This window comes from Bradysia coprophila, unplaced genomic scaffold (assembly GCF_014529535.1).
Source record: "Bradysia coprophila strain Holo2 unplaced genomic scaffold, BU_Bcop_v1 contig_232, whole genome shotgun sequence".
In the NCBI taxonomy this organism is placed as follows: domain Eukaryota; kingdom Metazoa; phylum Arthropoda; class Insecta; order Diptera; family Sciaridae; genus Bradysia; species Bradysia coprophila.
This window is the reverse complement of record NW_023503493.1, coordinates 9,020,562-9,043,380: the sequence shown is the minus strand read 5'-3', so window position 1 is coordinate 9,043,380 and position 22,819 is coordinate 9,020,562. Positions and strand designations below refer to the sequence as shown.

At 34.4% G+C, this 22,819-nt stretch overlaps 1 protein-coding gene across 16 annotated transcripts in view; it reads right to left on the bottom strand.

Annotated features, from left to right (window-relative positions):
* Positions 1–22,819, bottom strand: part of LOC119076436 (coiled-coil domain-containing protein AGAP005037) — a 170,102-nt gene that overhangs the window by 38,514 nt on the left and 108,769 nt on the right. For 14 of the 16 annotated variants that reach the window (XM_037183196.1, XM_037183188.1, XM_037183186.1 and 11 more), the window contains 6 exons: positions 14,287–14,408; positions 11,915–11,944; positions 8,371–8,542; positions 8,104–8,302; positions 7,894–8,035; positions 7,534–7,596 (listed from right to left, as the gene is read on the bottom strand). In XM_037183196.1, the coding sequence (XP_037039091.1) occupies positions 7,534–7,596; positions 7,894–8,035; positions 8,104–8,302; positions 8,371–8,542; positions 11,915–11,944; positions 14,287–14,408 (728 nt within the window). The remainder of the gene's footprint in view (positions 1–7,533; positions 7,597–7,893; positions 8,036–8,103; positions 8,303–8,370; positions 8,543–11,914; positions 11,945–14,286; positions 14,409–22,819) is intronic. The other 2 variants (XM_037183193.1, XM_037183200.1) reach the window with 1 other exon arrangement.

The following is a 22,819-nucleotide window of genomic DNA, read 5'->3' as shown; positions in this document are numbered from 1 at the left end:
AAAATTGTCAAAGTGTGAAGAACCGCCAAGGAAAATTGCCAAAGTGTGAAGAAACGACAAAATGTGAAGAAACGCCAACATTTTTTTTTGGCGATTCGACTTTGGCGATACTTCACGGGAATTCTCACAAGCTAAAAAAAACTTTTAGTCCTAGGTACTATTTTGACGCGTGAGAATATTTTGGAGGGAAAAATATATTTTTTTAATGTGTTATTATAGCAATCCCGGCCACAGCCGGGGATACTCCACTAGTTCGTATATAAATATCAATACAGATAGTATAAGTCTGATACAGATTTAGTAGATAAAGTTTAACGTCTTTTACGAAAAGTAATCCGTTTCAATGGGCGGAAAAATGTCAGTATAGTGGATTCATATTAAAAGACCCTTTCATCCTTACAGCTTTCAGCTCCCTATATACATTCCTTATCAAATTATAACTTTCGGAACTTAAAAAATAGGTCACCGAAGCTTTAAAATAACTCGTTCAAGTAACTGATCTCATATATCTTCACTTCACCATGTTACTGTAAATCTAGTGACATGTCCAACATGCCAGAGGATTATTGTATTGCTTATTTAAGCGCCATAAGCGTATAAGCAGCACACACAAAGTGTTGATAAACGTCACCAACGCGCACCAATGACACCGTCTAAATCAATGGCAAATTTAATAAAATGTGGTGACCTACACGGGAATCTGATAGGAATAACAGTTCACAAAGTTGAATGGGAAGAATAGGAACATTAAATTTATCTGTGTTCCTCGTTACTCGTAACCAATAAAAAAGATGTTTTGTCTTTTTTCTATCTCATGGCAATGAGCCATACAAACAACAAAAAACTCTCGCACAAAGAACACCTCACTCTTTTTCAAAACGATTGCTAGTTTTCAATGGAAAATTTAATGATATTTTAATGTATACGATCCAATCCCTCTGAAAGCGACATTGTAACCAGTATACGGTTACAACTTTATACGTTTCAAGCGTAGTGAAAAGCGTGGTATATATTTTGTGTAGTGGCAAATTTTATTGTAAAACATTTTTTATCCGAAACTGGGTATTTTTGTGCAGTTCATTCGACAAATGTATCATTTATGTGGAATATTTCATTTTCTTTTTTTCATGGAAAATCGATAACATAAATCGTAGAAAATCAAAAGAATGGAAATATGAGTCAAGATTTATGTGATTTTAAAAGATACAGTGTCATTGTAGTAAAGATTTCCTTTGATGAAGAGGTCTTTGAAGTGATAGTGTTTTCGCTGAAACAAATATACATCGAGGTATCAGATATCACAGTGAACGACAACCATTTGTTCTCAGTTCTAGGTATTGAGTAACTATCTGGTGAAGTCGATCTTCATGCATTCTTCTCTATATTATTGAGCTGTACATCTCAAAAATTGTCATGAAAGTGTTGAAACTGAAAAATTCAGGTCAGGTCAGGTTATGGCCCGAATAACTTGAAATCTGAATTGAACCTATGATCGGTTATTACCTCAAATATTTGTGAATTACTTTCATAATTGGCTTCGTAATATGATGAAAAACATTACAACTCACAAATCTCAAGTCTATCTGAAAACCGATTAACATTGGTCCTAGTCTTCTGAATTAACCTGAACAATGACTTAAAACATCGGACCAGGGCAGGCCTTGACTTGACTTTTTTTTTCAATTTTATATGACCTGACCTGTCGTAAGAATACGAATACATCTATGCCTATCCCTTCTCGAGAACATTACCTTATTTTTATGATAAGACCAATTCCCAACAGTCCCATCTAAAAACCAAAAACAACTTTTCCAATAATCGATTTGGATTTTCTTGACCCAGTTCTCCAATTTATAATATGCCATCCAAACGAGTAGCCGTTCCTATATCTACCTAATGTATGACACTAATCCGTTTTACCTGGCCATCACCTTTCACATTACCTTAAAAAGCATTTTCCAATTATCTGCCGTAGGTAACAAAAATAGCAAGTTTTGAATTTGGATTTTTTCAATATTTTAAACGTGAAAGTTATGGCTTCATTCACCGATAATTCCAGTGGGTCTAATGTTAAATGCACATCACACACTTGACATTTCTATCGAATTTGTTACTTCGATTGTATGTACAAAGTCTAATCAACGTAATGGTAGAAAATCTTCTACTTCATTAGTTTGAACATACATTTTGCTGTATTAGACAACACTAGCCACAGTTTACAACCACTGTCTCTAACACATTATTTGCCATCAGGGAAATGTTTATCACGTTGAATACAGTCCTGCATGATTCCATTATTTTTTTAATTTACAAGCGCATCACGGGTGCGAGACTTAAAAAAAAAAACTTTTCATAAAATGTCAACAAAAACCACACGTAATGTATACACTCAAAACCATTTTTCAGATTTTTATTTCACATTTTTCTACACAAAACTACACTAACTGCACCAGGTAAACTCCGGTAAATTGACTTCATTCCTGTACATACTTGTGCGCGTGTAATAAGCATCGACTTTAGGGCTTCATAGTGTTTTGAGAAATAGAAGATTATGGTGACTGAGCATATAATTTTCGGTTGAGGGTTTTCATTTATTTTCATTTTTTCTTCTTCTTCTTCTTCTTCTTCTCTTTTCTTCGTCAGCTTATTGTGTACATAATTAAATTTTCCAGTTTTTTATTGTGATTTTTTTTCCGCCAGGATATTTACTTTTTGGGTGTCTCGTGTAGAAAAATTTATTAAATCTTTTGTTGCGTAATCCATAGCTTGGGGGATACTGAACAAGAGAAGCAATTTATTCACCGTTTACCGGATACATTTTGTTGGAGGGGGTGTGGGGGTTGTTTCTTTTTTTTTCTTTTTTTTTTGATTGGAAATACGATTGAACAGCCGATAACGAGACTCAATGGTAGAAATATACACCGACTGAAATCTCTATTTTTTCGCTTTGAGACATATTTCTACTTTCTGAATTTCGATTACTTGGACACTGGTGACATCATACCCGATTAAAAGATTCATTCAACTCAATTAACAAATCTTCCGTTCCATATACAATCAATTGATTAATTCGAAAAAGCTGAAGTGTTCTTTGTTCCAATGTGAGTGTGTGTACGTACCGACTCGAACGATGAATTAATTTCATTAAGTTTTCGGTCAATAAATTGTGCCGTTTCCATTAAAAGAAGCTTAGGAAGAGTTAAGAAATGAGATTAGAAAATCGTACTGTGCTCTTGTGGGAGTTTATCGTTGAATAAAATATATCGTCTTGACGAAGGGAAACCCAGGAAAGTTTGCGAGAAAGACGTGCAGCAGTTGTTGGTAAGAAAATAGAAAAAAAAAGTAGAAACACAACAGCGATACAATCCCTCAAAGAGTAAATGTAACGATCCATTTTATTTGAATTCTTATAAAAGTTTTATTTTTCTCGTCAGTTGTATAGGTATTGTATAGTGGATGAGTACATAAAAATGCCAATTGAAATTTTCTCAGCTTATTTAAGATTATATGTCAGTTGAAGTGGAAATAAAGTTTATAAATATTTAATGGAAGTTGATACAAATGCCATGCAGCAGGAAACAAAATCTATCTGAAATAGTGTTTCCAAGGTGATTCTTTCAAACAGACAAATAGGATGGATGAAGATGAAGTAGATTTAGATTGTCTGTCTTTAGGATTATGATTACAAGTTCTAAGCTGCATGTAAGTGGACGTGAGTTTTGGAAATGGATACAAATTCGATTGAAGGTCTTTTTATCCAAAGTAAAAGTTGGAGATTCAGTTCACGCCCACCACCCACTTTCGACTTTTCCAAAATTCCTTCAACTAAGAAGCAGAATTCTCGCTATACATGTTCGTAGGTAAAATAGCAATAGTTTTGCGTGATCTATATGATAAACGAATGGTCCTCTCAAACTGATAAATTACAAAAATCAGTTGTGCGAAAAACCCAGTGCCATCTACATTGTACTGTACTGGAACGAAGTTAGTAAGAGTCGATTCAGTCAGTTTACTTGAACCGGTTCAGTCGGTTTACTTGAACCGGTTCAGTCGGTTTACTTGAACCGGTTCAGTCGGTTTACTTGAACCGATTCAGTCGGTTTACTTGAACCGATTCAGTCGGTTTACTTGAACCGATTCAGTCGGTTTACTTGAACCGATTCAGTTGATTTACTAGAACCGATTCAGTCGATTTACTTGAACCGATTCAGTCAGTTTACTTGAACCGGTTCAGTCGGTTTACTTGAACCGATTCAGTCAGTTTACTTGCACCGATTCAGTCGGCTATGTTCTGTTCACACATCTGACACTCGATTTAAATCTGTCTGCATTTGAGTCTCACATTGGAATCTCACACTGGAACTATCACACTATGGAGTTTACTTCACTAGTATACCGTTCACAATTTCCCCGATTATTTCCGCAGCTTTTCATTTCCCATTCTTTACGAAAAACGAATACCAAATTAAGATGAAAGTCATCGTAACAAACGTGAACTACACAAATGAATTTAGAAATTCGAAAATCCCAGCATTTGGAAATGGATCAATATTTACATTTGTACTCAGACGGCTGGCATTGCGTCAATATTACCTTTAGGAATGTTTGATAAAATCTGACTTTTTTTTACCACGGTATCATTGATCAGATTGAGCGTATAGAATGACTCCCCCCAGCACACGGCGTAATAGGAATAACATTAAAAGTGATATTATATTGTGACAATGACGATGATACTCTGGTTTTGTTCAACAATATAAAACCCACTCAAGGCTTGACATTGATGAATGGAATTGTATTTTTTTTCTCTGACTCTCTTTAATAACTGGGAAAGGCACTACGCTGTAAAATTCTTTCCCATCGTGATGTACGCATCTCCATATAATAATCCAAATGATAAAACAAGATAAAGCTCTTTGGAAAATCAAAAGGAGAAAAAGGCAAGCACAAAATGGTTACGTAGATAAATTGAATGCTTGCGAAATGTAAATGAAAATTGTTTAAGAAAATTTTTCCGTAAAAAAAACACCGAGAAAATGCGAGACGGTTTTCTTATTGCTTTTAATTCTCAAACCAAAATTCGACGAAACTGATGTCGGAGAAGTAACACTTTCGGATCCAGTTAAATCAACGAGATAATAATAACCCTCGAAAAGCGAGCAATAACTTTAATTGTATTCTCACCGTTTCCTCTAATTTAATTCACCATTTACCCATTTCAAAATCTAAACATTTTAATTACTTAAAACTCATAAAGAACGTGGGGCTCTTTTCCAATCGATTTTGTTTGTTCACCTCTCTTCCATATTCCGAAAGTTTTCCAACGGCACACCGGCAACGCAAAGTGTATACTAAATACGAAACGTTTCACTTTATTTCGTTAAGACAGCAGAGAATGAAAGTTAATCACATCATGTAAAACGATAAAAATTACGAGCAACAACGACCTCTCTTTTCTTTACGATTGATTAATGATTACCGAGAAAAATATAACCGGCAAAAACACTCAACGAGAACGCGCGGTGTAATGATGACCGTTGCTTTAATTCCTTGTTTTATCATAATGCATTTTACGTAATATAAATTTAATTTTTTTTTTCGGCTGATGTTGTTGGGTGTGGCAGCTTCGGTGTTCGTCAAATTAATTAAGGATAAATTTTTGGAAATTATAATCCCTTGGAGTGGCTTAGTGATACGGCTCAAGGGAAAAGCGGTTACACGTGTCTGTTAAAACTTTGAAGACCTTTTAAGAGTTTTGGTAAAATGAAAATTTGCGTCTCTTTCAAATATTCTTATTTACTCTTCATCAACATGTGTAGGATGTTTCCCCATCTGGTAATTTAAAAATTTATCTGGAAACAGTCGGAGGAAAAAACCGACATGACTTCGAACAGATATTGGAGTCAATTATTTGAAAATCGATGATTAAAACATGATTGATTGAAATGCGTATTATGTTGTCGAAAATCGTTTAAAAAGTTGAGCTGTACTCAGTGACTGTACATTTGTGCTAAATAGAAGAGACATATTCACATATCGTCACGTCATATCAAAACGGCTAATCATCTGTCGTCGGCAATCACCTTAGTAAGCGACGACATCAAGATAACGTGTTCTTATATAGTGAAATGTATGGCAAACCAAATGAAATTACCATTTAGGTCGACATATGCTTGCCATTCCCTAAAAAAGTCTAAGCGTCATAAAAAAGCGTTTGCTTTTTGGTTACGTCTTACGAAGTACGACAACAACAAACATTTGTTAATGAAAGTAATAATGAAGTAGTAGACCACCTTGCATCAATGTCTTTAAAATTTCTATTTCCGATCAAGGGCCCTCTCAATAGAGCAAACTGACAAATTAAAATGAGAAATCATATATTTGAATGTGTGTGTGACAGCTCCGTGTACAGACAGTGCACGGGACTCCTAATGTCAAAAATAAAGGGACTCATAATGTCAAAAGCAAAGCAAAGTTGACGTTTTCGTGTAAGTGGTGTGTGTGATACAATTTTTCAATGAATTTTGGGTCATAATTCCTCTAGGTAGTCTACCTCTATGTTTCCGATATTGGAGTTGTTTTGCTTTGTTTTTGTTTTTTGTATACGCTCATGCAACTTGATATAAAAGAATCTCCACATCAGAACAAAAATCACTTTCTGTGAGTGTATTTTCCCAGGTCTCTCGAAAAATATAGAAGAACACAAAAAGATATATCAAGCACCCAGTACGATCTGTATATAGCTACAGCCTACAGCCTACAGCCATTGTACAGAATAGAACGTGTCATCAAAAATATGCAGTTAATGACCGGAAACGTGGAACCGGATCCTCGACCAGGCCAAGGCCCATAAGTGGCTGTAGCGCCGGAAAAGTAAGTAAGTATCATAAATATGCTTGGTAAAGTCAGGGAATGTGTTATATAGAAAGAGGCATGTAAAAACTAGTGAAGTAAAAGATTTTGCATCAAATGTTAAAGAAAGAAGTAAAAGATTTTACGAATAACCGATGTACTTGCTGCTTGAGAAACGTTGAACAGATGATTCTAGGATAATATTCTAGTAATAATAGCAAGTACATTGAGTATATCACGGACTGCTTTCGAATATTTTACAATATAAAAGGACCGGGTTTCCCGGACGTGGTAGTTTATCTTTTTCTTTTCAAATCTATTTTTCAAAATGTGTATTTAGCATCGAAAAAAGGAAGAAAGAAAACCTCAAAATATGCTGTTCCTTCGGTTCCGTTATTCGACATAAATTTCGTTGGGTGGATAACAATTTGCAGAAAAATGTTTATTAAATTCGCTTGATGCATGAGAAAAAGTTTACCCATTCGTTGTCATAGAATCAAGAAATATTTCGAGTAAAAAGATCCAAAATGTTTAGCCTTGTACAGAAAGAGCTCCTTTCGTTTCACAGAAAAATAATTTAAAACAAAAGAAAAATCAAACTGCGAAACGTGATTGAATTAAAGAAAAAAGAAACAAACGAAAAACTGTGAAACCTGTTGTTATGTTCCGTAATTTACTTACCTTGCCCTTATGTATATGTTGATGTTGATATTCTGAATCGAATTCCGGTTCACTGAAGTAGCTCTGAAAAGGGATTAGAGAAATATGTTGAACAATTGGTTGCGGAAAATTCTACAAGAAACTTGTGTATGTGTGTGAAGAAAGTCGGTTACACTACGTCGGTATTTTGTCTCAGACTATTCCTGCTTACAAAATTTGCTTTTTTAATGAACAGAATTTCAAATTGACACGGAAGAAACCACTAACAAGTGGAGAGGAAGTTAGTTAAATGTTGTCAGATTAAATCATTAAGTTGGAACCAGAAGGGCGGTTGAAAAATCCGATTGATTTGCTTATAATTTTGTAAAATATTATTTTCACCTGATCTTGATCCCAATGACCACCATTTGACGGAAGTGGTTGTGGCACTCCCGGTCCGCCAGGCAGAACTTGCGGTGCTGTTACTTCGTTTGATTCGAACAAACGTAGCACGGATCGATCACGTATTTCTCTAAGATGTGAACTGTGAACAAAACATTTCAAATGACATGATGAACGCTTTCAATGGTGTTGGTCATAGCCGAAACATACCGTACATCCTCAAGTTCATAAAACATATCTTTACTGGCATCGTGAATATAAATTTTAACATTAGGACCCTCCAGATAGGCCATGGTTAATTGTCTAGGAAATGATCGGACGAACAGCGCTCGAACCGTATCGATCGAAGTGATTTCGTTTGGCAGCAAGGCTCTCTTTGTTTCCGATCGATATTGCAAAAATACCAAACCTGTTGGATTAATAGATAAACGATCACCGGTTGCTCTTTTTCGGTTGTTAATTTCATTTTTGTTTTACCAAGAGGCCGTTCCAACGTTTTCGATGGGGTTCGTACGACTGGCAATGATGAACGCTGTTTTCCGCCGCGTCTGAAGCCAGTACTTGCTGTTTCCACTTCAGACATAATGCCGGGATCGTCATCGAATAAAGGTCCTTGGTTTACTTGCTGATAACCTCGGATTGGTTGACCCTATTTTGTAATGGACGGAAATGTTGCTTAATATTGAGTAGTTACACGGAAGACAGTCAATTTGAAAATTTAATTTTTGAAGCGTTCTACTATAGTTGCAGCATGACTAACTACGGATAATTCTGTGAAAAATTTCTATAAATTGCACTCAATATCTTTAGATTTACTAAGACTCGGAACATGCGACCCGTACCTGACTTGAACCCGAAAATGACTGAAATCCGGTCAGGCTCAGGTTCTAGTTATAAGAACCTAATCTGAACGTGATTTCAAAGTTTCAGATGAGGCTCTAAGTATATCTGAACCTGACCTGATTACAAAGTATTGATAGGTTTCAGACATGAAATCAGGGTTCAGGTCACGATTCGAGTCCTAATGTTTTTATTTGATCCAATTAAAATTCAAATTTTCGATTACGTATCCCAAACATCGACTTCCAAAGTAATCGGATTTTAAGTAGAGACACTTCTGTTCTCAATTTAGCATATATTCTGTTGAAGTACTAGATTTGACACAATTCAAATACGGCACATAGGATTGTTGAATCCAATTTAAATGATTGAAAAATTTTGAAAACGCCAAAAAAGTAAAAAGATATGTGCGAAGAGTGTCCCTATTTAACATAATTGGATTACTTCATTCGCAATCACCCAACTAAAAACCATTTTTCCATCAAACAAGCGGTGTTATCCATCCGAACTATCATTAATCTCTGCTGTGACAATACATTTTCAAAATTCTCTCACAGCTCGAGTAAAACGTTTTCCGATACGAGCAATTCTGTGACAGTTTAGAGTGACAAAATGGAAAGTACAACGCCAAACCATCAATCGATTCGGTGTGTGTAATATAACGACCGAGTTTTCGTTTCAATTTGAATAATGTCCTCGTCATGGTATTTGTGTTGACCATCCCTTTTAGAACTGTCACACAATGACACTAACATGGTGTATATATCATATACCACGTCTTTTACCCACTTTTATGCACGATTGCGAGTCACTTTAACAATAATTTGAAGAACAAGGAAAATTCTTGCAAAATATGTCTTTACGTTCGTGTTGTCACGTCATTTATTTAGCTATAGCATAATGCATGTAATCTCATTATAGTCGTTTTGCTAAGCCTTTCATTTGATTCGATGTTGACAATTTTAATTTATTACTTTCTTCACTAAGTAATGGAACCGGTTTTTAGTTAGGTGGTAAACTGCGAATGGATGACGCCCGCATACGCCAAACGTATTCGAAATGAAAGGGAGTGTCATATTGCGTGTCATATTCAATGTCCTTTCATTTCAAAATGTTTGGCTGCTTTGTGCTTATAGAAATTTTTGTTTAAATAAATAAATTTAAAAAAAATGAATTTTGCTTTACCTTGTTAGTGTTGAGACAAACCAACCGACACAACTTTTAAAGATGAAAAATCAAACAATAAAGCGTACGAAACATTACACCACGAGATGAATTAGAAAAGTATAAAAAAAAAACTTTTCATTGTTCTTAAACTTGAGATAAAGGAACAAACAATAATGATGGTAAATCATGCTGGTTAAGGTTAGTTCTTTGCACGAAATGTATATTCAAAATATTCTGAAGATGAATGTGAAGGAAACAAGACAATCTTTATGAAAAAAACCAACATGCAGCGTTTCTGTTAAATTAAGGAAAAACCCAACGAAACGTAAAAATCAATTAGTAGAGTTGCATTGTCTTCAATGTTTTCTTATAAAATTGTACCGAAACATTCAAAATGGGTATAAATACAAACAACGGAAACCTTGAGTCCTTTGTCAAGACTTTGTTTGCCCGGATTTCATGTACCAGGAAAACGTTTTCTTTTTTAGTTATAAGAGAACAAAAGTTTAACTCGGCGTATAGTCTTCAACCAAAAATGCGTTCCTCAGATTTACTACTTATTCGATTTAAATCAAAGAAATTAAATAGATTGATGAAAGCCGCGTATCAGACAGAACAGCGGAGCAATATCTCTAGCGATTTTTGGCATCCAATCCCAATTTGGATGGGGTTAATTTTCCTAAAAAAATATTTTTAATAAAATTCGGAAAAATGAAGGAAAATTATTGAAATGTGAAAAAACGTTTTCCCAAAAATAGTGACTGGTTTCGGATTCGAATTTTTTTAATTCACATTTGTCTGCATTTATCTGTCTAGTACATTGTTTTCCAAAGATCAGTCGAGATTTTGATCTGTATTGCCCTGTTCAGTACATATCTTCCATCAGTGATTCGTTTCGTTTCTTTGGGTTTAGTCCACAGGTACAATTGGTATGGGTGAATGGATGGAATTTATTCATTACTTCAAATTGAATTTAGAAGCTTGTTAGAACTACATAACGCACAGTATTCAGGTTCTTACAAAATTTCTACGCTGAAATATCAGATTATTATCAGACAATTTTTTCCATTTTGTAGTCTTTTTTACGCTTAAAATAGATACCTAACAAACAATAGAAGGAGTTGAAGATATACAGAGTTTTGAAACATTTCACAGACGTCTTTTATGGACAGTCTCTAATGGTCGATTGAAGACAGTTATTTTCGAAATAAAATCTTTTACATTTGGGTAAAAGAGACTGCCTGGGGTGGATTGGTACATACAAAGATATTTTTTCACTTATTTATTCAAAGAACTTACCGAAATATGGGACATTTCTATTCTATTAAGGCGAAGTTACGATTGTAACACAGCACTGGATATTTATCAAGAATGGGGACGTTTGAGAATTTCGTTTACTATCTGCTTCCATTTATGGTTTCTGATTCGATATTTTCTTGTGTTTCACAACTCATAAATCGCTAGTTATCCATGAAAATATGGCTTTCATGTGAGAAAGATTAGGTGCTAAGAACAACACTTACTTTGTTGACAATGTGCCGACATTTGTTTGTAAATGGCTACCTTCGGGCTTAGGATGTTTTATTGATTTCAGTCAAATGAACGATTTTGTTAATTTTACATTTTGTTCGAAAAGCCGATGGGATTTTTTTTCGAGATTTTAGCTTTGGAATCAGCTCTGATTTATTTTTTAAAACCAAACACTCAACCAATTCAATTCTTGAATAATTTATTTTTGTTTAAATACTCAAAACATTTACAAAAAAAACGAAAATTTTACAAAATACAAAACGAATAGTTCGTTTTCTCTCTATATAAACTATAAAAAAAACACCTTACGTGTACAACTCTAGTGCAAACGCTAAAAAACACTTCTAAATGAACGTGTGTACGCCATGTGAAACTTAATTCAAACCAAAACAAAATAAAATTTATTTGCTTTTCTATATAGATGTGTAACCAAAACTAAATTCAAACAGTTAAACACTCAAATATTGTGCAAAACAACAATTACCTTTTTCGTTTTTTGGGCTCGTGTTCCCATCTAGACATTCCGGTCGGGAAAAAGAAAATACACAATTACTGGTAGCGTGGTAGCAGATTTCTACTGTTAGTGTTAGCAATGTTTTTTTGTTCGGTTTTTCATTCAACAATTTTCAATTCTAATTTTTTTCAACTTTGTTGATAAATGAATTAATGACTTAAATATACGGCTACAATGACAACATGTTAGCGCAAACACAGCTGAACTTTGAATCAACTTTCACTCATTTTTCTAGTCTTTATTATTCTATGTACGCAGTTAAGCATCCGTTTATTTGTGCTGATAATACTTCCATTGCTACTTATTGCCATTCGGTGAACAATTAGAAATTTCCATCAAAAAATTTCAAATTTTCCGCCAAATCAAAATACTGTTAATGTCAACGAAATTTACATCGAAAGTTACATCAGCTGTCTTACCAGCTTAATAACATACAAAGACACTACTTATATGTGTGTGTATACGTTCCGTGCTGGTGACTACTAAGTCCATGTAATCATAAGTGATGTGTTTGTATGAGTGGACCAGCTGGTAAAACAGCAAATATCGATATGATCCCGGTTGACATTAACTGTCTTTCAAAACCAAATACGCGCTGGATACGCTAAGAATGTTACGTACATTGATTACAAAGACATTGGAAAATGTGTTCAAATTCTTTGTAATAGAATTACGGATCTGTGCCATGTCCTACAGTGACAGCAGATGTTACTGGTTACTTCTAGGTGTTTTTCATTCAATTTTGCTTCAATTTTACGCAGAGCTTTGTCAGTTTGACAAGTCGAAAAGCTCACGACTGTGTTCTGTGAAATTCTGTAAGGTTTCAATGACAATAATTTGAAAGATTACACAATTACCACGAGTTTTTAACGGTTTATGTAATTGTGGGTCGTTACGATTATAGTGACCAAAAACTCCCAAAAAAGAGTTAAATGTGACGCATGTCTCTGTATATCAGTTTACAAAACAATTGGTAAGATCTTTTACTACTTTTGTTCGAAAAGCTCCGTGTGTCTGATACGAAATCTTTTACTTCATTTGTTCTACCACAGATTTTTTCTTAATAGAAAATGATATTTTGATGAGAAGTTACTTTTATCACCGTTGTCAATAACAGATGTTATGTCAGTATACAATAAAACATTAATTTGAAGCCGTGGTGAAATTGTAGAGAAATGACTGCCTTCGACAGAATCTGTTTACATGCTCGTGGATCGAAAATAGTTCTATTCATCTTTTCATGAACTTTCGACGCCCTTAACATGTAAAATCCATCACAAAACTAGGAATGATAGTGAAAACTCACGTTTTAGTGTGTTTATTAAACTCGGTATCGTCTCGGATCACAAAATGTTACCTGGACTTCTCGACTTTTTATCCCTTGTTATGTAAATGACCATACATTTTTAGTCACCTGAGACTTGTGTCACGGTCTCGCAATTGGAAGCATTATGCAAAAAGGAAGGAATTTAACACCGACACGTGATAATATTTCAAAATTATTAATTCCGTCGGTCTAAACGTTGCTGTTACAATATCTGAATTGATTGAAGAAATAATGATTTCGAATTAATTGGAAAATTAGTCGGCACCAAGATATTACCACTCCACCACGAAAGGAAAAGTAAATGAAAACAGTACATAAAATTAACATGAACGAAAAATAAAATCACTTTGAAACTAAACTTTGTTTACGAGGAGTTATACATTAAAGAATTTTAGTACTTAGAACCAATTAACTAGCTTATAGTCTGGTGGTAATTAAAGTTAAAAATAATCTTAACAACCTTGCACATGATATTTTATTTAATGAAGCTGATATGATAATAAGCGTTACAACAACAGGTGCGTTCCACCGTCAATATTTTGTTTTGCATTAAAACTTTTTCCTTGTTTATTCTGAACTTAACATTATTCAAGAGCAGGTAAAAAGTGTCTGGCTTAAACGCAATATTAATGAGAGGAACAACAGCAAGTTCACTTTTGAAGTAGAGACAATTTTAACCGTTACCCAAACGAAGAAACGTTTGGTAAGGCAACGACTCTACACGATTTAAGTTTCATCTTTTTGAAGATTTTCCTCCACACGTGAACGTTACAATTCATGCATACGGTCGTTGACAGCGTAGGCAGAAAACTTTTAAAAAGACGAAACTCTATTTAGTATAGTGTGCTACTGTAATAAAGTTTGTTTTTAAATGACTTTTCACTCATCATTTTCCTGAAAAATAATGACGAAAAGGAGAATTATTTCTAATTGCATGTGCAAGGTTGCCATTCTCTCATTACTTCGGTTTTCGAAAGAAATATTTTCTTTGCTTATGAAATTAATGTCGTTTTACCTCGAGATCCATTGCACGCTGCGGTGGCAGTTGACCTTGGCCGTAGCCCAACATGTCGTTGCCCAATGTGTGTCGACGAGGATCTTCACGACGTCCTGCACCAGCACGACGACGATCATCAACTGAAATTTATTGAAAAGAAAATCGTTTTTAGTTTCGAGAGTTTACCTCGTTGTGTGTGTAGAGTAAAATCATTTGGCCTAAACAAATTTGGCCTGATGTTTATTTGAGATTAAAGCATTGGCTTGCGTTTTGGCATGACTTTTTTGGTGGTATGTACAACTAGAAACTAGACGCATATTCAATGAATATTATTCATTCACACAGAGACTGGTTGTAAATTACTCTTATTTACCTCAAACTGATGATACATAGATGGCGTTGGCTTCTATTTTATCCAAGGTTGCATATGAGAAGGTTACGTCGATCGCCATTATTTTACTGCCGTACCACAAAAAAAGGAAGAAAAACATGGCAGCAGTCGGTAATTCAAACTGCATTTCAAGACAAAATTTCAACTGAACTAAAACTGTGCTACAGTTTTATAGGAAAATTGCAGTTCAGTAGATTTTTTCCTACAATTGCCCAAGCGGTCAGTGTAACCTCCTTAAATGCAACATTGTTTTTATCTACTTTGATGACGATTTGTCTGCTCCACCGATGATTGTAGGTGTTTTACCGACATTTCGTTCTAATTCTAATTTACCTACGATTTGATCAAACTGTAGACGGTCGAGTCTCAACAATTGAACGTTGGTTTGTTTATAGTTTTTATCTTTACTAGAATGCACTTATGAGAAGCGCACACGTAATAGTACTTTATTTCATATGGAGTAGAATCCTCGAGCGACAGCGAGAATCCTACTACATATGAAATACAGTGCTTTATTGCATGAGCGAAAACGAGACAACAACATATGACTGTTTTGACAGCAGCCTATTAATGTATGAATTAGCGCTCTAGATAAGTAATTTTTCGGGGAATCACACCGCGAATGCAATTCCCTTTATCCCTTTATCTCCTGCAAGCTGATATTTCATACATTACGCGTTTCTGCATATAAACACAAACACATACATAACCACAGCCTATACGATTGGATAATTCACACATAACCCACCTAGGGTAAATTTACTTTCCATCTACATATTTGAAAAAAAAAAACGCAAAAGGACGGAAGCGAACACGGGACCAGCAGCATATCAACCAAACATGCTGACCACTACGCCAACAAATCACAACGCGATGCAATTGGTGTCGGTAGTGGTTCGTTAGTCACTTCTACATCGATCAAATAATCAGAGTAGTCGGAATGATGTGATTTGAACGAAATGTTGAGGTGTGTGAGTAAGTAAATAAAGGATTCTCTGTATGATGTTTTTTTTTTGGTTGTGAATGCGTTTTAAAACACAATGCTTAATTAATTAATTTTAAATCCAAATTTTTGTGGTTATTTCGCTAATGTATGAAATATCAGCTTGCAGGAGATAAAACATTGTTCTACCTTGGTGTATATTTCGAGAATAACTTCTTATGTACAATTGTATATACACTCGCTGGCGCTCGTTATATACAATTGTACATACGAAGTTATTCTCGAAATATACACCAAGGTAGAAAATGTACTATTATCTGCCTAGAACAATAATTTCCAATTTATCCCACTAGAGCAGTTTCGTTTATCTCGGTATATGTTCTCGGTTGATAAAAAAGTGTATGCACCTCTTGCCAAAATTGTTATCTTGACGTGTGGTCATTACAGTTCTCGTCTTCGGCTCGACCAACAATGCCCACGCGTCTCGATAACAATTTTGGTAAGAGGTGCATAATCTTATATTATTGACTTGCGTTGCACACGTGCCTAAAAGTACCGTATCTTGAAACTAGGTGATTCTTTTATTAATCCTAAATTTGTACCTGTACCTGACACAAATTCCACCCATGGAGTGGCTTCTATTCTTAACAAAAATTACCCTACTCTATTTATCCAGAACCATGGAAACTGGCCTGATTCAGGAGAATCAGGGGAAAACATTAACTATTGTTTTTTATTCTCATTCGAAAGAAGATAATAAGCCTCGTCCAATGACTGGGTTATTGGTGATTCTTTTGTCATTTTCAGTAGTTGAAAATAAAGCAAAGAAGCAACCAACTCAGGTGCTCTTAAAACATTAATCACTGTTGATTTACGAAATTGCCAACAACACTTTACGACCAAATTTTTCTCCGTGATTTAGCCTCCACTTTTAAGTTTTTGATTGATAAAAATTCTTTAACTTTAATATTTAATTGAATCCAACGATTCTTTGTGCCGTCAACTCGAGTAGGTTTTCGTATTCACATACAGACCCACATAAAATTTCATTCCTTAGCTTTGATATCATTCAATATTTATCAAACTGAAGCGATAAATTATGCTTGAGAGTAAATGCCATCCACTCAACGATATATATATTTTGAGGACATCAGAACGATGATATATAAAGCTTGATGTTGAGGACACGACTCACAAGTAGTTCTCAAAAGTTGATCGCATTTTCGTTTCTTTTTCCTACTTTTTATTCTAGGAACTTCTCTTAAGAACAACATAAAACACAACCTATAAAACTTAATGTTATTTGTGTGAGAGTTTGGTACTCGTATGGTACCTACGACGTAGACGTTCTATGTGTTTTTGATGAGCTACGGGGAGTATTTTTGGGAAAACGTTTTCCATTTTTCATAGATCTCCTAACTTTTCCTCAACATTTCCTGAAAACTAAATGTTTTTGGAAAAAGTGTAAAAATTTAAAAACCTTGGAACAAGGAAAATGTACCCGAAAGTTCAACAATTAAAATGAACAATTTCGGTCTATAAACTGAAATCGTTTGCTACCGTAAAAACCTGTGAGAAAATGCTTTCGAAATGTGAAAATTCCCTTTCTCAATGAAAACAAAATTGTGCCAAAAGAAGCCCGTATACCTGTTCGTGCTATAAATTCTATTTGAAATATCAACGTGTCAGACAAATTCTTTTGCTCGCGTTTTTAAAAGCATGATGTAATCATCAAAATTAAGATAAAATTTTGTCTGAAATTCTAATGTGTTGTGTTTTTCATTAACATCAACATCTGCTTATTTCTCTCGTTTCCATAAAAAAAAAACTTTTTTTTTTTCATTTTCACTTCTAAAAGTAAAGTTCGAATTTTCTTCGTTCTTTATTATCATTTCCACATTTCACATTTTTTTCATTTATTTTTTTTCCTCTTGATCGTTTACTCGTATTATGGGAGGTTAGTGTGCTGAAGCATTTTTCTGTAAACATTTGTTTATGATTGAAACTGCGGTAGTTGAAGGGAGAATATTGATGTGAGTGTAATATTTAGATTGAAATTTAGTCCAATTGAGGTTTATACGAAATTTTCCGTTTAAATTACGTAATACTTCATGTGGCTGTGTTTGCTAATGGTTGTAGAATTGGAAGATGGGATTTTTTTTTGGCTAGGAAACAAGATCCTGACACAATTCCTCAGAAAAATATAAAAGCACAAATTACGACTCGGTACTAGGTAGGGTATGGTTTACTATATACTACTTACACCCGAGTGCACCTCATCATATACACTATTTGCACCCACTTGTCCAAACACCCAATTGTTAGGCCAGTTTGTTCAAGGAAGATTCAAGTTGCATCTGACGAAACATCCATTGGTTAGGCCATTTTGTTTAGGTAAAAATGAGCTGTTGATTCAACAGTGTTGATGTATGGGTCAAGGCTCAAGACATACGATTTTTCGTATAATTAACTCCGATTAATTTTTTTGGGGTGTTAGGCAATAGGTACCATTATCGAGTACATATTTCACCAAGTTTTCTAGTTTTTTCCCCTTTTTCTCCGTCTTTTACATGCCCTTGCAAAATGCCCTGAATTTAATTTGTCCAATAACATTATCATCCCATCACGCTATTCATTCAACATTATCCACTCATCCAATTAAAATTAGAAAATGAAAATCTTGTTATTGAAACTACAATAGAAATTATATCGTTGGATGCTGGCCTGCGTCTGTGGTGTACAATGCATATGATGCGTGGTATTATCCCCATTAAAACCAATTTATTATTTCACAAACACAATGCATTCGGAGAGTAAAATGGAAAATGAGTTTATTTATCGCTTGTTTAGCATTCGAGAATCGTTCATCGAATTTTTGGTTCAAAAATAGAAAGCATCATCACGATGATCTCACACTGGATGGATAAACACTACAATAGCTTTGTGTAAATATCCGGAAATGCAACGAAATATGTGCGCGTTCCTGTGATTACAATGTTTTAAGTGAAGCGCCGAAAATAGATTATTTATTGTTGTAATTGGTTGTTTCGGATGAAATTCGACCAAAATGATGCTTCGTCAGTGGATTTCATTCAAATCTACTCAATAACGGTGGATTGTGGACTTCTAAAAAGGTTGCATAGTTGCGCACGAATTAAGCCTTTTTTTAACTGTGTAGCCACAAAGCAATTCAATCTAATGCTTATTAACGTATTATAGTTATCGCCTAATGTTCGATATCAAATCTTGTACTTCAACCCTAACTAGAGATCATCATTCGTTGTTGACGTTGTTGTTAATAACAGATAATTATAAAAGGTCAAATACCTTGCAGGTTAATTCAAAGAAAATTTATTTGTGGAAGAGAACCAATCCCGAACTGGCTGTGGATTCGGTCAATTCTTGAAGGGCATTTTTTGATGAAAATTTTAAATTTTGGGATTTTTTTACAAAAGAATTGTATGTAGTCCCCGAGAGGATTCTTCGAGCTAATTCGGCCCTGAAGAGAAAGTTTAGTGGAGCATCAGTTTAACTCAGTAACATTGTCTTCAAAAAAATAAATTATTTTCAAGAAAAGATTTTTGATGGAACCAGACATTATTTGCTTCACAAATGCCCTCGTAAATTATTAAATGTAATTTCATCATACGCCGTGTTACAGAAAAACGTACTGTGTTTTCATGTTATCATCATAAATAGACATAAAACAATATAACCTGGAACAGCACTCAAAACACCAAAAAACCATTTCAGTCCAACACAAATGGAGTTCAATTTTTGAACATAACGAGGAAGAATATGTACACATATAAATATGTATATACCAGTGTCACCGGTGAGACAGACAAATAATGCGACAAAGTTTACATTGTTTTTTTAGCATTAAAGCCATGAACATTGGATGGTGGTGTTTTGGAAAGCATACGGTATGAAATAGGATATGATACGTTCTCTTCTGGATATAATTGAAAATTTAAAATTTATGTTATACATGGGATGAATTGTCCTGAAGATGTTTGATTTTAATAAAATATTTAATGTGCAGGTGATCTTGGCAATGTAACACAATGTGAGTTGATGGTATAGGTTACATTCGGTCTGGATTTATAACCAGATTGGTTGCGTCAAGTGTATAAAACGAGCGACATTTTGTCGTGTGAGGTTATATGGCCGCAGGGTCATGGTTGGAATGGACGGTAGATAAATAATGTGCTTTGGACATGGGATCTATGTGGACAATTATTAGTTTCTCTGATATTGGAGGAGGCTAATTAATGTTTCGTTTATGCTTTGGAGTTTTGGAAAGTAATTCTACGGCAGTTTATGAGATCATGTTGAAGACTTAATGAAGCAGTTGTGGTGGTAAGACGATACACTACAGAGAAATTTCTAAATTAAAAATTAGATCAAAGGTATTTATACTGACAGGATGGCTCAGTGCTTATGTTTAACCCAAAATGATCAGGGTTCGTTACCGTGTTAGACAAATCCATGGATTTTTATAGCGATTATAGCGATCACTTAATCTTCACAATAGTTGCATACTTTTAGGCGTGATTTGAAAGTCACGTTAGGCCGTTGATCATGACTGCACTTGTTATCGGCCGTAAAAAGCTGGTAAGCGAACAGATCAAATAAAAGTCAACAAGTTAACTTCGCTTTACTGGGTTGATTTTTCTGTTCATTTTTATCTATTTCATATGTGCTTTGAAGTACTAGATTGAACTAATGTGGTTCAAAGTATGTAAGAACTGAAGGTCGAAACTTGGCTTCAGTAGGTTTTTGCGGATCTTCACTAACTTCCATAATTTATTTACTTTGGTGTAATGTGCGTATTGCTCTGAATAAATTTAAAATCTAGTACTTCTTAAAGAAAGTTTAATGTATGTAAGTGGAAGGTGTGAACAAGGTTAAAATGTTCTAAGTTAGTTTTGTTAGCTGTAGTCGATGTGTTATCTTGTTGAGCCATCAAAAAAACTTAAACGATTTTTAGTCTGATTTTGCTTTGTTCCTGACGGAACCCTTTCCCAACTAATAAAATAGAAATATCGATAAAAACGAATATTTTTTCGGATGCCACGCCATATGTCTATACAATACACTTTATTGTTGGCAATATTTTTATTTCGATAAATTCGGTAGATCGTAAAATATTGAAAATCCGACAGAAATTGAAAAGAAATGGAAGACAGTAGTCACTGAAATTGCTCTGTGTGGTTCGTTATGATTTTGTGCAATTTATTTTCTTTTCGACATCTCAATCAATATGAATGGAGGACAGTTTAAGTTCAGTACGAGGTAGGAATTGGAACAATAAAAGTGGTTCCAAGTTCCAAGAATACTTTATTGTTCGTTATACGTTTTCGCTTATCGAAGGCAAAAATACAGTAGCTTGACATCAACTTTTTCGTTATTTGAAATTCTTTTTTTTTGGTTTGAGAGGAGATTGACAAAATCGCTTTTCTGTTCTTTTTACTGAAGTAATTTGTGTCCCAAGAGATTTCTCAATAACACATGACTGCGTACACACATCATGTACGAAATGGTTCTGTGTGTTTTTAGATCGTCACATCTTTAAGAAGGAGGAAATATGAAAATTGAAATGAAAAATCATTTTTTATGAGGAATGGACCAACTTCAAAATCTGTAGCTTGATGTAAGTCCATGCATAAAACATTTCGCTGATATTGAATGACCTATACTCGAACCAACTAAAAAAATGTGAGCTTTAAATTCGGTCAAGCATAAAATTGCTTCTGATTTTCTTTTTATTTCTTCAATAAAGATATTTCGGTTCTATTGTATAATGGATTCAGCGTTCAACCCACAATTTGCAATATAAATGTTTTCTTTTTACGTATTACAGTCCATGGAGTACTAAAATTCCGTTAAGTTATGCTCGGAAATGTTTATGAAAAGCTAACACGAAACTCAAGGATATCTCAATTATACATTTTCTATCTTTTTCCGTTTCGTGTTTTCATATCTAGATAATTTTCTCTCTGTGAAAATAACGTTCGGAAAACACATGTTTTTTTATGCTTCCACGACATTAACGCCAGCTCACGCATATCTAATATAAAACGAATTTTTCAATTACGCGTAACGTGTCTTCTCATAAACCATATACTCGTTACATGAAAATAAATTCGAAACACAAAAAAAGATCTTCTCAAATAAATAAAAAATGAAAGAAATGTGTGTGTGTGACGTCAGGACGACTATTTTAACACACATGGCGTTTTTTTTTTCGAATATATAAATTGTTGAAACCACTTTAACGTCTACGTACTAATATATCGGTCAATTTTCGATAAAATTAGAATTCTGAATTGAAAACAATGATGTGCATAACATCACCCGTTTATAAATAAAATTATGTTTGAAAATATAGAGAAAAAAAATGCGAAACCGAACCAAAAACCATAAATTATTAGCGAAATTCGTAGTGAGAGCACTCACTAATATTACAAGAAAATTAAACCATCAAAAACTAGCCAAACATTTTTGTGCTATTTGCAACAGTCGATTTTAATTTGAAACAAAATTTCACAAAACATAGAAATGACATCGCAGCGAGCAGATTTATTCCACACTCTGGAATCCAGAGACATTACTATTTTCATAAGTCAGGGGAAAGTTACTAGTCAAAAATCTGTACAACAAATTCCAGTTCTACGATAACAGTCAGCGTCAATCTATTTTGTAACGCATGAATCAGCTGGTCTTCCCACATATTCTTATTATTCCTTATGACTTAAGGATGTAAAGGTTCATCGAAAAGTACGCACTCTCATCAGGAGGAAATGGAGTCAGAAGAAAGCGGGCGCTTCACGCATGAGCTTTACAAAAATTTCCTTTTCTGTGCCTTAGGATCATAATTCGACGTATTTCATCACTGCACCTACGATCGAAAAGTAATTGCTAAGAAAAGCTCAAATTGTTGCAATGTTTTTGTTTTGTTTTTCGTCTCATTATGATCCTTACGGCACAGAAAACGTAGTTCGTGACTCGTGACGAAAGCAGAATTTTTTCTGGACACATCTTAAGGTTGTCCTACTCGGCTTCGCCTCGTTAGGACAAGCTTAAGACTAGTCCTGAAAAATTCTACTTTTCGTCACTTGTGACGAAAAATTCTATTTTTTAAAACGTCAAAGTTCCACAAATTGCAATTTGATTTTAAAAATTCAAATTTAATTATCAAAGAGAGTATAGTG